The 15,862-nt window shown below is 34.9% G+C and overlaps 1 protein-coding gene across 1 annotated transcript; it reads right to left on the reverse strand.

Moving 5' to 3' along the window:
• Window positions 1-23: 23 nt before the first annotated feature.
• LOC109189126 (dual specificity tyrosine-phosphorylation-regulated kinase 1B) lies at window positions 24-11,337 on the reverse strand. The gene is made up of 18 exons (XM_019339877.1): window positions 10,582-11,337; window positions 9,431-9,630; window positions 8,697-8,850; window positions 8,488-8,597; window positions 8,294-8,363; window positions 8,115-8,197; window positions 7,943-8,021; window positions 7,818-7,858; window positions 7,371-7,493; window positions 6,440-6,593; window positions 5,610-5,724; window positions 5,401-5,483; window positions 3,900-3,974; window positions 3,365-3,439; window positions 2,352-3,160; window positions 1,541-1,705; window positions 872-1,155; window positions 24-733 (listed from the first exon to the last, which is right to left on the reverse strand). Exons 1-18 carry the CDS (start codon window positions 10,786-10,788, stop codon window positions 657-659), a joined length of 2,904 nt encoding a protein of 967 aa, XP_019195422.1. The 5' UTR covers window positions 10,789-11,337; the 3' UTR covers window positions 24-656.
• Window positions 11,338-15,862: the final 4,525 nt, after the last annotated feature.

The following is a 15,862-nucleotide window of genomic DNA, read 5'->3' on the forward strand; positions in this document are numbered from 1 at the left end:
GAGAAGCATATCATGATATAGAGTTGAGAGAGCAAAAACACTAGAATGTTCTGATAAGGTAACTAATTCCACTTCACAAACCCTTCATAAAACAGCAACCAATCACTGCTTCATATTGTCCTATTGATATATAATATCTGTTTTTTTTTTTTTGGATTTTCTGGATAAAAACAAGAGCAGGACATGACAAGAATGAATACTGCATAATCCCAGGTCTTTAGAACCTGGACTTTAGTTTTACAGAGAGAGTGGCCAAGTTGAAACAGTGATCAAAGACCTCACTACACTACATTTAAAGAAGTCTTCATTCCATCAGCCATCACCAGCCAAGCTTCATCCAAACCCGCCAAGCACCATCGAGGCCTGATCTAATAGTTCCCAATAAATAAAATCTTGAAGGAAACACCACCACCACCACCCTGTATAATAGGTCATTAGAAGCCGGAGTCCAGACATACGAGGAGCATAAACTAGGCAACTGCAACCACATGACCGGAAGATAAAGGTGGGATCTTGAATTACATTTACACGAGCAAATATGAAGAGAGATTGACTTTGGATCCATAAGTGAAGTGCGAGAGGGCAGGTACAACCATAGTTAAATGTGGTCTTGCCAGCTCCTATCAATATGTCCCCTATAGTTGGATACAAGCTACTTAGACCATTCTTCCATAATCTTTTCTTGCGCGGGAAGTAGGTGGAATGTTTGAAGCAGAGAAGTTGCCTCTACGGCCTATAAGAGAGTGGCAGCATTTGTTTATACATCAGATATGATATCTTGCACTTTCCTATTCCTAACCAACAGGCAATATAAACTATACTGGACACACAAACAAAACTTAAAAGACCAAACAGAAAATTAAGTAATTACCCCATGATGCCCCATTGGTTTCAGAAGGATAATCCTCGGAGCTAAAGTTGGAATGAGGAGCATGAGCCTTATTATGGTAATCATTGCCACGAATAGCTGCCAATCTCCCTTGGTTAAACCGATGAACAGGCTGTTGCGAAAACCGGCTTGGAGAACTTTGTGCAAGGTGTGGCAGAAAATATAATGGTTTTGCCATGGTGTGAGCAAACCCTCCATGTAGATCATGAGCTGAAGGATGCATTCCCACATCTCCATGAAAAACTGTTTGGACGGGAACATTTGGTCTGGTGGCAAAAAACAATGAAAAAAAGGATTTAAAGTTTTCCTTAATTCAAGTTTGTGGAGACAACTCACAATTGTTTAAAAAGATTTATAGCAGTACATAAAAGAAGAAAGAACCCAAATGCTCAGTTTCTTATCCAGAAGCATTGGTAAATAAATGACACAATGGGATCCTCCTAATCTAAAATTTGTTGGGCTATTATCCTCCTGAATTGAGAAAATCAAGGTTTGAAATTTCAGTTTTACTGGATCTACATGCATTTAAATAAATTAGAGCAAGTTTGGTTTGAAGATGTCCAGCAAATTTCATATATTTAAACTGCACCATGAATAAAAGTAAACATGGAAGTGTGTTTTCCACCCAGAAATTGCAGTAAGACAACGGACCTCTGTGCTGTCAAACCGGGGGCTAAATTTGATCCATAGCTGGATCTCCTCACTCCAGTCAATTGTTCCTTGGAAATCAAAGGTTGACCAAGATTCATTGCCTTGACAAAATCCGTAGTCATGTTGCTCATATCTGAGCTATCCTCTTGCAAAAGTAACTCTTCACTGAAGAAGTGACAAAGACAGTTATAAATGCACAAGGATATCTGTTCGAAAGAAACTGCAGAATTCTTTCTGAATAGGTTACTTTATTTAATGTCCATTGATGATGAAATACTAAATGTTTTTTGCCTTTTGCTTGAAAGCTTTATAGTGTTGTGCAAGTTTCCATATCATCACCAGTGGGATCTCAAGGGCAGTTGAAGAGCCATAGTCCCATACTTACCACATGTTCTAAAATTAAGAGTAATGAATATAAACACTTTTATGTATTTCTATAGCCTATAGATAATTAGATACTCCATAGTAGATACTAGACTCTTGTAACTCATTTTATCATGTTATCAATCCATCTTATCACTGTCTACTCTAATTTCTTGTTTAGCACCTAAGTTTCAACCTTTCCTGTGGGTGGTGGCTCCTTGACACCCAACAGACCTTCCAACTTATTATCTCTTGACACCTTTAAATTAAAGGTCAACTGCTTAAATGGTTACAAAAAACTTGGTGCATAGGGTCCATAATTTACCAATTTCCTAAAGAAGAAAAAGAACTGTAAAGCATAGATGCCATGAATTTGGAAACATGAACGAACATATTTGTACAGCACAATATTGATCATACACAATTGAAAAATCATAGCCTCTTTTACCTGTAGTTTGGATCCCAGTCTCCAGGATCAGGCAATGAAGTACTAGCCTCAGGTTTTTCATGTCTACTCCCTTGAAGGTGCATAAGTTGTGTGTGGGAACCAAGTCTTGCTGCACCTGTGATGTTATGAGCAGCAGAGTTACCAACAGCTAGACCACTAGCTCCTTGCTGCCTCCAGGCTGTGGGGTTTGAGTTGGGCTGTAGATGCAATAAAGAACCACCTGAAATAGGAGAGTTGGGCAAGCTAGAGTTATTACTATCTGTAGGCTGTGCTTGCCATTGAGAGGATGACGAACTTTCTTGAGATTGTAAACTTCCATGGTATCCCCATCCTTTTCTTCTGTTATACTGGCTACCTGCTGCCATTTTTCCTAACGGTGATCCATGACAGCTTCCCCTTGCAGGGGAAGTAGGACCATACTGCCCAGGAGAACCAGCTGAAATCTGATTATACATACTGGGAGGAGTAAACTGTGAGGGACTAGTTCCAAGGGACATAGGAACAAAGTTTCCTGGACTGACACCAAGTCCATTCCCATGAGGAAGATGCATAAACCTCCTTGTGTCTGGGCTGCTTCCAAGAATTGAGGAACCATTCTGTGCACAAAGATGCATCCCAGATGGCCCTGCTGGGGAATAATATGCATGTAAATTACTACTATCACCATAGCTTCCATAGCTGCTTCCAAGGCCACCACCATCATTGTAACTGCCATGGCTTCCTAAGCTACCATAACTACCTATATGTGTATATGGAGCAACATGATAATGCTGACTGTTGGGGACTGCAACTCGGTTCCTGCCAGAAATCTGCATTGTTTAGTAATAAAAATTAATGAGATAAGGCACTTTTTTTATGTCCATCAAAAGGAGAATCCAAAGTGTTAATGAATCACCACCTCCCCCCTATTGCATAAAAAATAAAAATAAAAAAAATTAAAAAATTAAAAAGACCCATCCATCCACAAAAAGTAGAGGCATATTTATATTTGATTTGAAAAGCAGCTTGCTCACATTAGGAGAGAGTCCAGCAGCAAACCAATGACCTCCAGCTGGGTGATGGTCCACCTTTACATTTTGAGAAACAGGCTGTAGAATATGAGAGCAAAATTTTAATAAGGTTTGATTCTATTTCTCCACATCTCTCAATCTTCATATGGTAGTAGTGACCAAAAGAAGGTCAACCTATACAAATCATTATACATATTACAAGAAAAAAAGTAATGAACAAAATGACAAAACTCTAGAATCTCAATTCCTTAATCTTTTTTCTTTTTTTATGGTTTTGATTTTGATTAGTTTTCTTCCCAGCAGGGATGGATCCAACAAGTTTGTTCTATAGGGGCAATGTAAGAATAATATTTGAATACACACACAGACATGAGCACATAAATAGAAATGCAACAACAGAAACAATCATATCATAATACATTACAATTTTTTTTTATATGCGTTTTTGGGGCAAATGAGTAGAAATCCAAGGTAATCATCCTTTCATTGCCCTCTTAAAATGGAAACACTGGAAGTCGACAAGAAATCTCCCACTCACCATCCGAGGGGTTTCTGGTGCAGGTTGGTAAGGATGTGTAAAAGGCTCCCCGGTTACAAAAGGATGCTTTGAAGCCTGCATCAAATGAACTTAAAATTATGAAATCAATGAAACTAGAGTCAGGGAGAATGGCAAACTATAGCAGTTTCATGACAGTTTTGTCTGCATAACATTTATCTAGCAGAACATGAAGTTCAGATCATGCTAATGCTAAGGAAATGCTTAACCAAAAAAAAAAAAATGACAAGAAACAAGTATATCAAAAGTAAGAAGGAAAGCACGCCATTGTACCCATTTAATTCAAGGATTTTTCATTAAGAAAATTAAAAATTTTGATCATGACAAGCATACACACAACAATAAAGTACAATATCTGCACACAAAAAATTGATACAAAGAGAATAGCTTCCCTCAAAATTTGATCATTAAATCATGACCAACAATCCAACATAATAAATACACATCCAATGAATTTACTTTTATCATAACCACCAGATGCATACAAATATTCTTGGAATTTTTAGCTACTAGCCTACTGACCCTACTCCAATCATTGTGTGAATAGATTTTGATTTAAGTACATAGTGGCATAGTGCAAAAAGATTTGGATGAATTAAACCTACAGATTGTTCTGCCCACATCAAATTTAGGGAGAACAAAAGTTTTATATGATTCCATTGCCCAAAAACAGAGTTTCTTCCATTAACCTTCAATTTAATTACCATTTCAAGTATGCAGACTCCTTCAATCAAAAGAAAGGCACAAGTATAGATGTTAAATATTGGGGTGTTATTCTAAAAACACATCCTCCCCAACTAAAGAAGACAGCTGATAAAATGAAACGAGTTAGAATAAATTTCGAAGGGGTTGTAAATCCTATTCATAAATTGAAATATATTTTATTAGAGAGTTTTGCTTTTTCAGTGTAAAAAAGATCCTAGGTTGGTATAGAGGTAGTGAGTAATGAAGCTCCATGCATAATTGATCTTCTGTAACACTTTGTAAGCACAAAAGTTTTTTTTAATAAATAAAATAACTTGAGATTTGTGAATGAAATGAAATTAGGGAAAGTCCATCATGACATATTGAAATCATTTATAACTCATGCAACATAGTATTAAAATGAATTAATTATATGCACTTTGCACCAAGGGGAATTTGAAATTATCCAAGTGACCTATATTGAGTATGAATGTATAACTTAGCACAGAACACTCCACCATCATGTGTCTTGGGTATACGGTATACCGATCATGAATCATCCTTACAACTTACAATATAGAAGCCATATTCTAATTACGTAAGCCTGGAGAAATTGGGTGTGCATGTGGGAGGGGAAAGGGGAATGGGGTCCAGGGTGCACTATAGAAGCTTGATGTTTAAGATTTTGAGGACTGTAAATATTTAGCTTTGTAGTAATCAACAATAAAATGATTATATGAGATGCTATTTAGTGAAAACAAGTCTGTAAGGTACTATTCACAGGTGGAAATTAGGTGACCTGCAAAGGCGACCACCGTTTTGCCGGATCAAACTCAACAAGTCCCCTCAAGAAATCAATCAGTGCTAACCGAATTTGGTTCTCTATAACAATTTCAAGATACAGTAGAATGTCAGCATAATTGTCCAAAACTGTATAAACCACATTCATCAGAAAATCCTAAAGGCTAAAGTTGTGTTAACCTTTAAGTAAAGAATCTAAATGCTGACCTTTAATAATATCTTCCTCTGGTAAATTCTTCTTGTAAGGGTATTTTCTCACAATTGCTTCAAGGTTCATATGATTGAAGTACTCCTTCCCTAGTACAGGCTTTTTCAGCTCTCTCTGAAGAAGAAGAAGAAAAAAAAAACGCAAAAGTAGATTATAAATTTTTAAGGGTATAATGCTTTCTAGAAAAGAATTATTGCAGCAACTTGAATTATTAAAAAGAAAATAAATGATGGTAAGGAAATCATTAATACATAATTAAAGGAAAAGTTTATCTGGTTCATACACTTATGTAGTACCAAACATCATGGTGACCACAAAAAGGAAGAGACATTAATAGCCCATTAGTTATTTCTTACCCAGTAGGTTTAATAATATTTATCACTTTTTAGTTTATTAGATGTGAAGATATCAGCTGGACAAAAAGTTAATCTAGTGCTTGTTTGGCGTAGCTTCTTTCAAGGCTTATCTACTGGAAGAAGAGAAAATAAAAGAAAAGAAAATAACCCTATTTCAAGAAGCAATAAGCTGGACCAAACAAGCTCCTAGTCATAGATAGGTATGAAGTACTGCTATTACCAAATTAGCTCACTTCTGTTTACAGAACACAATGAGGTAAACATGAAAAAGGCCACCGGATAGAACATTTAAAGCATGAAAAGATTTTTAGCATCTCGCCAATACTTTTTTATTTCAATTCTTGAAGCCAATGTGATGAGAACATTAAAACCTAGCCAAATCTGAAACATACTAATACATACATCTGTGACTGTCTATTGGGAGAACAAGAGAATAAGAATGCAATGAGAGATGGCTCAATAAAAGTACTCACCGCTTCATATTCCTCTTCAGTCAAAGCTTGGTATATGCTACTACATCTATTCATAGTATGTTGGCTGCTCTCTTCGTAGCTAACACTCCCGACGCATTTGAAGAACTTGCTAGTATTTTTGGCTTCCTTCAGTAAATAATCAGGGGGTTGACCACTGCAAGAAGAGCAAGGTTTCATTCAAGCAGGTAATGTCAATGACTAAATAAATACCTCAACAAATTATCATTACAGCAAAATGATGACTGGGATTTGATGGCGGTGATGAAAAAAATGAAGCAATTATAAACAAATTATCATCATGTTAAGTTGAAATAAGAATTTTATTAAAAAATAACATAGAAAAGATGAAAGTAGCAGTCAAAATAATATTTGTGACAAGTATCAACTTGGTCAGTTAAGAGAGAAGGAAAGAAGAGGAATTTAATAAGCTGGCCATTTTGAATTCTATCAAGCTGTGCATACTTTGAATCTAACAACCACACAAATCATAATGACCTTATTTATAAGAAATAAAATGCTAATAACTCAATGAAGTCTGCTGTAAAGTTACATGTCTACATTTTTCCTCTTGTCATAATCATAATATACCATAAAAAACATTATGTTTTCTAAAAATGCCATTTTATAAACTAATGAAAAAAAAAAAAAAGTGAAAATCAGTGTTCAATTAGGCAAGTCAACAATTTACTGAATCTTTTTACAAAATTGTTGAAGAAGAACGTAAGAAAGTGAGAGAAACAAGTAAATATTGCAATGAACTCAAATGAGAGCTTTTATAAACAACTGCAATAATAAGCATTGTGATACTGGAAGCAGCAATTATCTTGAAATATATGACAGGAAAATTTTTTTGGATAAATGTGCAAGTACATAGTGCACCATCAAATTGAAAGAATAAGAGTAAGGTCTTTTGAGACATTGAACAGCATACCCTAGTATTTTGATCATCCTCTTCAGAAGATCAAATTCAGAAGCTCCTGGGAACAATGGAAGTCCCAGAAACAACTCAGCCACTATGCAGCCAAATGACCACATGTCGATAGCAGTAGTATATCTAAGAAAGGATTAAGGTTACAACAAAAATAAATAATTAAATAGACTTGAAATGTAACTCAAGTAATTAGGCAAAAATACATATAGTAAACGTTTTGTTAAGAAAGCTATTAGACTTTTTTGAAATAGAAAGCTATTAGACTAAGTCTTAGACTTGTTTCAAGAGCCCAAACACATTGAATTGAACAAATATTGCCAGAATAACCAGCCAAGCAAGAGTTTTCCTCGTACCAAAATCTGTGGCAATACAAATTCAAGCATATTATGCTGCAGCGGAAATAAACAAATGAAGACATAGTGTTTTTTCAACAAGAGTCAAGGATACTGATACCCAAGTAGAACTTCAGGTGACCGATAGTACCGACTCTGCATAAGGGAAAATCATTATCAATCAAGACTCTTTGGCATAACAAAATTAGAATATCAATCAGCAAGAAAAGAAACAGAAACCTGAATATAGGAGTATACAGTTCGATCTTCCATGCATGCTGATCCAAAGTCAATTATTTTCACTTCAGCAGGCTTTACTCTGTCAATATCATGTTTGAACACTAGAATTTGAAAATGAAAGACACTAAAAATAGCATATTATCAAGCCAAGCTCATCAGCACAACAGCTCACCTTGTGCATAACAGAATGTTCTCAGGCTTCAGATCACAATGGATTATACCAGCATCTTTCATAAGAGCTAATCCACATAAGATCTATTGAAATAATACCAAAAAAAAAAAAAAAAAAAAGAACTGTTAGATACTTTATTAGTTCAGATCCATTGTCATTCAAACCAAAGAGTTCATTACCTGCTTTGAAAACAACTGAACAATACTTAATGGCAATCCCCTAAAATGATTCAACTTTATAAGCTCATACCTATTTGAAAAAAGTTAACACCATACAATCACTTAATCAGTAATAACAATATCAGTGAAAGTATTAGTATAGTAAACTACGTAATTAGATTAAGCAACTAATCTTGCTTAATCCAGCAACTTACAAATTAGTATCTAGCAGTTCAAAAGCAATGCACAAGTGTCTTTGATACACAAAGTAATCATAAATGCGAACTATATGATGCTTATCCTCAGGATCAAACTTCTTATTCAACTGCACAAAAAGAGTCGAAGGTAAATAAATGACCATATCCAGATGAACTTCATTGCTAAGGCAATCAAATCAAGAAAACCAGCAGCAGGAGTTTCTTACTGTTGTCAGGATAGAAACTTCAACAAGTGCTTGTTGATAATATGCTGGTTGGTTTTTGATGACTTTCACAGCAAGAAAACTATTTGTTTCTGTAACCCAGCATTTAGCAACCTGCCCAAAGGTACCATGCCCAAGAATTTCTTTGACAATGTACCTACAGAGAAAAAATGCTCGAGTTTGTTACAACTACACCAACAAATGTTTTGCTAACATGAAATTTGCATTGACCTATTTTTCATGCCTCAAGAATTTTCCAGGCCAATTGATCATTTCTCAATGTTGTTTATTGGTATTGAAAATTGCTAATAATCTTTACAAAATGCCTAGGTGCATATATATACCAAGAAAAATAATTTTTCTTCAGAAAATGAAAACAAAAAATTTATTCAACTTAATATCACATTAAGAGATACATAAAACTGCTCATTCAAATGACAGATTTAAATAAATAATTTCAGTTGTTTGTTTTTTCTCATGGATGACTTGTTTGCTCTGTAATGAAAGAGGGGAGAAAAAAATCAAAGCAAATAGATTTATGCAAACAAGTATGCATACTGAGGTGTAAACTAAAGAGACAAGTGAAAACTACATAAACTTGCAGTAATAAGAACGTGTCTAATTTTCATATTCATTACCACAATTCTATTTGTATCCGTTGATAGCACACAAGATTTATAGTGTGACATAGACAGGGATATACAATAAAAATTAGTAAATAAGCAAGAATTACAGACCTTCTTTGAGTGTCTAAATTGACCAACTCAAGATTGCAAAACAGAATGAGGTCTGAATTAGCATTATCATGGCCGTCATTCAACACTCCAGCAGAAGGGGTTGTAAGGAATCTCTTTGGATTCAATTCCTCTGAATATTGGAACTGAGGATTGCATATGCGGTACGTTTCAACAATGTCCTTGGTTAATCTTGTCACCAACTGCAAAGTTGAATCCATAGTGTCATCACAAGGACCGTATATTTTATACTTTCATTCTACAATACAACATGCAATTAGGCCCAGAAATCGGTTCATAAGCCTAATCTCTATCCACTATCAAATACAGTAGGTGAATTGAATGGATAGACAGCAGCTGATTATCATAGGCCTGATTCTATTAAGTACAAGGAGAATTAATAAGAAGATGTTTGCCAAACTTTTAGCCTGCAAACATCAACTGATTCAACTCCTTACAATAATGAGGATTAGTCATGGGAATCACAAGGAATTCCAGGAAGCCACAATATGTGTCATACCTTCAGCATCTAGTTAGGAGGAAAATGTAGATTCTATGATATATATATACGTTGGTACAATTGCATTATTTTTCTAATTTGCAGGAAAATGGCATGTTCCTCTAGATTTCTCTTGTTACTTAAATATGTAATGTATAAGTGTACTATGCTCTTTTTTATAAATGTAATTGATGAACATGCAAAACAATGTAATGTATTATCAAGGAACCAATAGTCGCTCAGAAACTGAACCTTGACTGTCACAAAAGAGGAGGAAAGAACAAAATAATGTTTCCTCCATCGGTTTGTTATGAAATTGGTAGCAGGGCTCTTTTCTAAACCACCTCGGGATGAGCAAGACAGGAAATGGAAGGAAAAAAAAAGGTTTGTAAATTACTAAAGAGCAAGAGAGCAACCATAAAACAAGGGAGGCACCAATGACACTTGTCTAGAACTATTAGTCTTCAATACAACACCTAACTAAGAAAAATAGCAATAGTAGAAATAATAATATCAATAACCATAATGAGAGTTATCATGATATGTAATTAATGGCAACATAGCAAAAATGCAGGCCCACAGAAAATTCCTGCTTTAGCTCAAGACACACAGGCAAGAACCCAAAATGAGAGTAATGAGCTTAAGAAGTACTCACAGGTCTTCTAACAACCACACGCAAGCTTTTGGGCTTATCATCCCGAACACATTTTGAAAATGGAATGAAGGCAAGTTGGCTAGGACGCCATGGTGTAGTGGCTGGTGCCACAGATGATGGCGATGCTAAGGAGGAGCTACTTTGGGGTACTGATTCCGACAGCATACATTGTTTCCCATCCTCAGAACTAGTACTAGCCTCATCCATTAATATAAAAATCTAATTTAGAAGCAATACAAGTTACCCAAAGCTGAAAACTATCCAAGGCAGTAGATCATTTGGCACCCCACCATAAGGGTGTTAATCTTCTGGAAATCTGGAAAAGGATTCACCGGAAGATTCTAATCCCATCCTCATCCACGCCCAATTCACTCTATAAACAATTAGTGCTCTTCAATGTTAGATCCATCCCCAGTGGACCAGCTATCTCTTTATTGTATCTATCTGGATTGAGATTCTTCTCCGGTGGAAACAATCAGAATACTACTAAAACGACAAAAGATCAATTTTTTTTTCTAGAAACCTAATCGGATAACAAAAAATACAGAAACCGATCAAATTTTACCGAAAATACACACAAACACCAAAAAAAAAATTATAGAAAATACAACCGACGAACAGGATTCGAATCGATGAAATTGAAGATGGACTGGATTTAAGTGTCTGCTTCAGAGAGGGAGAACACTGTAATTTCCAGAGCCACCGTCGATGCTTCTCCGAATAGGATTTTTCAGTTTTGTTGTTTTTCTTCTCATCCAAATGGGCAAAACCCGCATACATCATAGAAGCTCCGGCAATTTTTTTCTTTCCTTTTCCTAATTTTCCTCCTAATAGCATTTCTGCCCCCGAAAGTCCTTAAACCTTTACGGTTGCCCCAAATCAGGGCTACTTTAGTCACATCCAACTTGTGCATTGCGTAATTAAATATAAATATTTAATAAAAATAGGATTATTAAAAATATAAGAATATATGAGAAATAAAAAATTATAAATTTGTAAAAGAAAAATAAATGTAATATTCAAGTTATTACATTGACAAAATTTCTCATTAAAATAGTCAAATTTTTTTATAAATATTATAATTTTTCTTAAAAGTAACTCTCTAATTCCTAATATTACATTTTGACTTGAAATTATTACATATTTTTTTTCTCATAAATAATTGTTCAACTCCTAAATATTATGTTTTGATTTAAAAGTATTACATCTTCACTAAAAAAAAATGTTATACTTTCCCTTATGAATGACAAATAATTTATTCCTAATTAATATTAAATAGATGTTTAATAAAAATAGAATTATAAAAAGAGTTAATTATCAAATTAGTCCCTTAACTATAGCAAAATTATCAATTTGGTTCTTGACTTTTTTTTTGCCTAAGTAATTCTCCAATTTTAAAAATCTTAACCAATTTAGTCATCCGTTTGTTTAGTTGACATACGTCTGTTTAATTTGAGAGTATTGTTGAAATTTCACATTGTTTCCCATGCTAGTGCAATACCAAATGGTAATTTTGCTATAGTTAATGGGTCATTTTGATAAATTAACTCTTCAGTTTAATAAGAGAGAAAATTGTAAATGTGATGTGAAATTCTAACAATACCCTCGAATTAAACAAATTTCTGACATTGACATAATGGATGACAAAATTGGTTAAGATTTTCAAAGTTGAGGACTTAACTAAGGGAAAAATAAGTAAGGATCAGATTGGTAATTTTGCTATTTTGTGTGTGTGTGTGTGTGTGTGTGTGTATATATATGGTCCCGTTCAAGTGATAATAGTTCTTAACGTGAGAACATATGGACTTCTTCAGTAATGCACGTTCAGTTCTTAATGAGTGCACAATAACTGCTCCAGTTCAGTGACGATTACATAAATGCATTGCATCAACTACATGAATGCACCGAACCCACTACATGAATGCACAAAATTCACTACCAGAATGCACAGTTTATTCATGTAGTAGTCACGAAGCTTGAGTAGTTATTGTGCATTCATTTATAACATATTGTGCATTACTGAAGAAGTCCGCATGTAGAATTAGGTTCAAATGCGGTTGGTGCGCCCACATGCGATTGTGCGGTTAAATATGAGCCGTTGATTGTGCTTAAATCAATGTTCAGGATTAACAAATGGTAATTTTTGCATCTAGGTCAATTTTAAGGTGCATGGTTTTTCTGCTTAAGGTGCGTGGTTTTTTACTTAAGGTGCGTTGTTTTCCTTCATAAGGTGTGTGTTTTTTTTGCTTATGGTGCGTGGTTTTTTTGCTTAAGGTGCAAGGTTTTGTGCTTAAGGTGCGTGGTTTTCCGTATTAAATTGCGTTGTTTTCCTTCTTAAAGTGCATGATTTGTATGCTTAAGGTGTGTGAGTTGTTGAAACTTAAGGTGTGTGGTTTGTGTACTTAAGGTGCGTCGAGCTAAAGCTTTAGGTGCGCGTGATTTGTGTTCTTAAGGTGCTTTGTTTGTGTTCTTACAGTGTGTGTAATGAGAAACTCTTAATATGAATAATCAAAGAGGTCACGGGACCATGATCCTCAATCGGCAAAACGTTCATATAACGAAATTTAAGGAAAAATCTCCGACATGGAGGTGTGTAAAATGTGGCAACGTGTATATAGAACATGAAGGAAGGGAAAGCTGAAATCGATGATAAACTATTATAATTAAATTAACAAAAGACCCAAATGGCACAAAGTTTTGAAGGTTCGGCACAAAATTGGGATCGAGCTCCCGATTCTGATGTTGTTTCATCATCGATGCTCGACACATCCGAGGTCGGGCTCTCGATCACTTAAATTACTCCTCATGAGGATGAGTATTCTCTCGCGCTCCCTCCGGCTCCCTCGCGAGTGGCTCCTTGAAAGCGTAATGTGTGTGTGTGTCGAACCAGGATCAGTGTCCTCCTTAGGCAGGACGCCAAGGACGGTAGCCAAATCGTCGTCGTCCAACGCTTCGGCTAGGGTGTCCCTTACATAAGTTTGCTTACGGCTTCGGCTAGTAGCCCGGGGATCAAGGCACCATCATTGAGAAAGGCTAGGAAAGCCTTGTAGTCTGAGACGATCGTCTCTATCTTTTTCTAGGGCTTCGTGACTTTACCTTCCAGATCGCGAACCTTGGAGTCATCTCGAGCCATTGCCTTTTAGAAAGCTCCATATATTTTTGGTGTGCTTGTTCGGCACCCTTGGCTCGACAAAGTTCCACTCAACTGCAAATATACGAGGTAAGTAAATTGCAAGAAAAGTAACGGAGGGAAATGATCGGGCAATAAGTTACCTAGATAATCTCTAGAGTTCCCTGCTCGCTGACCCGGTTAGTCGACCATTCAGAAGTGTCTTCGGGAGCTGGCATATAGGAGCAGATCTTGTATAGGAGTGACTCGGGCCCCGATCCGGACAAAAGGGCGTATATGGTTGGGGTGTGGTCAGGTGAGACGGACCCCTTAAGCCATTTCGATCAGGTTTTGTCGTCCCCGTTGGTGGTCTTTTCTTTGCTTATCTTGTTGTAAGCACGGGTCACTGCGAGGTCGGCCTCCGAGTTCGTTTGTATCACCGTTGTCACCAATAAGGCGGAGGGGGTGGCGGTCGAAGTAGTCGCAGTCTTCGTCTTCTTCCCGCCCAAGACGATCTTCGTATTAGGACTTTGTATCTGTCGTATACTAGGATTCTATTCATGTACTTATTATACCATGATTCTATGCTCTATTCCTATATATATATATATATATATATATATATATATATATATATATATATATATATATATATATATATATATATATATATCTTGTACTATTCTACCTATATGATTAATCCAATACGTTCAGTTCTCATATGGTATCAGTAGTCTCAGGTTCCTTCCTATTTTCTCTCAATGGCAGCTCCCCACAAAATCTTCAAAATTACATTCGTGTATCATATTTAAATAGTTATGATTCATTTATTAATGTTATTGTTATTTGTTATTAATATTTGTGACCTTTCAAGTATTTAGTATTAATGCATCGAATTTGTTATTATATAATTCCGAAAGTAAGTTTTGAAAATGATGATAGAAATTGGAAAAATTAATAACATAAAAATAAAGTAAATAATGCGATATAACTAGACAAATGAATTTGTATACCAAAATTGAAAGACAATACAACAATCGATCCTTATCATACTTGCTCTCATATGGTTTTCAAGTTTTAAAGTACAATTTCATTTCTTGTATTTATTACTTTTTTAATCCTCAAATTTTAAATAAGATTGCGTTTTTATCTTTACCATTTTAAGTGGCTTCATGATAACCGTTGGTTTTCAAGTTTTAAAGTACAATTACATTTCTTGTATTTATTACTTTTTTAATCCTCAAATTTTAAATAATGTTGCGTTTTTATCTTTACCATTTTAAGTGGCTTCATGATAACCGTTATTACAGAAGCAACAATGATTGTCGTTTAACTTGTTTGGGCCTATTTGGACTACCATAACTATTATCAAGACAACTATATTTGTCTAATATTGAAGATTGTCATGATTGTCTATTATTATTATTATTATTATTATTATTATTATTATTATTATTATTATTATTATTATTATTATTATTATTATTATTATTGAATCTTAACTTTGTTTTGTCAAGGATCTTGTAGTCTAGTGGTACCAAGTTGCTCTCACATATGGAAGATTGTGTGTTTCAGTAGATTGAGGAAATAGTTATATATGAACAGGTAATGCATTGCAAGTAGTACTCTCTCTCTCTCTCTCTCCACATATATATATATATATATATATATATATATATATATATATATATATATATATATAGGTCTCGACACGATCCAATGACAATTAAAGAGATGTTGGTGGGCTTAGCTAGAGGGGAGTCCATTCTAGAGAGTTGCTTTAGATTGTGACTAAATCATAGGAGCTAGTTTGATATACACAAATACATAAAAACTATAGCAGGTCAATTTATGTATTTGTAAGCGAAGATCCTGACTGATTTTGAGTTGTATAGATGCTAAGACCTTAGCATCAAACTCTAACCACCATAGTTTTACAGATTTAACAATGAACAATATACTATGGTTTCTTCAATCTTATATTATGTGTTCTTTATTTTTCAAATTGTATAGTTGTACATATAAATAAATAAATAAACAATACACACACACACACACACATATAAGAGATTAAATGCGAAGGTGCTGGTTTTGTTGCCAGGTGAAAAATAGGATTGAATATCAACTATTAATCTAGTCAATATCAACAATCATAATGATTTTTTTTTTAAC

This window comes from Ipomoea nil, unplaced genomic scaffold, assembly GCF_001879475.1.
Source record: "Ipomoea nil cultivar Tokyo-kokei standard unplaced genomic scaffold, Asagao_1.1 scaffold1509, whole genome shotgun sequence".
Classification (NCBI taxonomy): Eukaryota; Viridiplantae; Streptophyta; class Magnoliopsida; order Solanales; family Convolvulaceae; genus Ipomoea; species Ipomoea nil.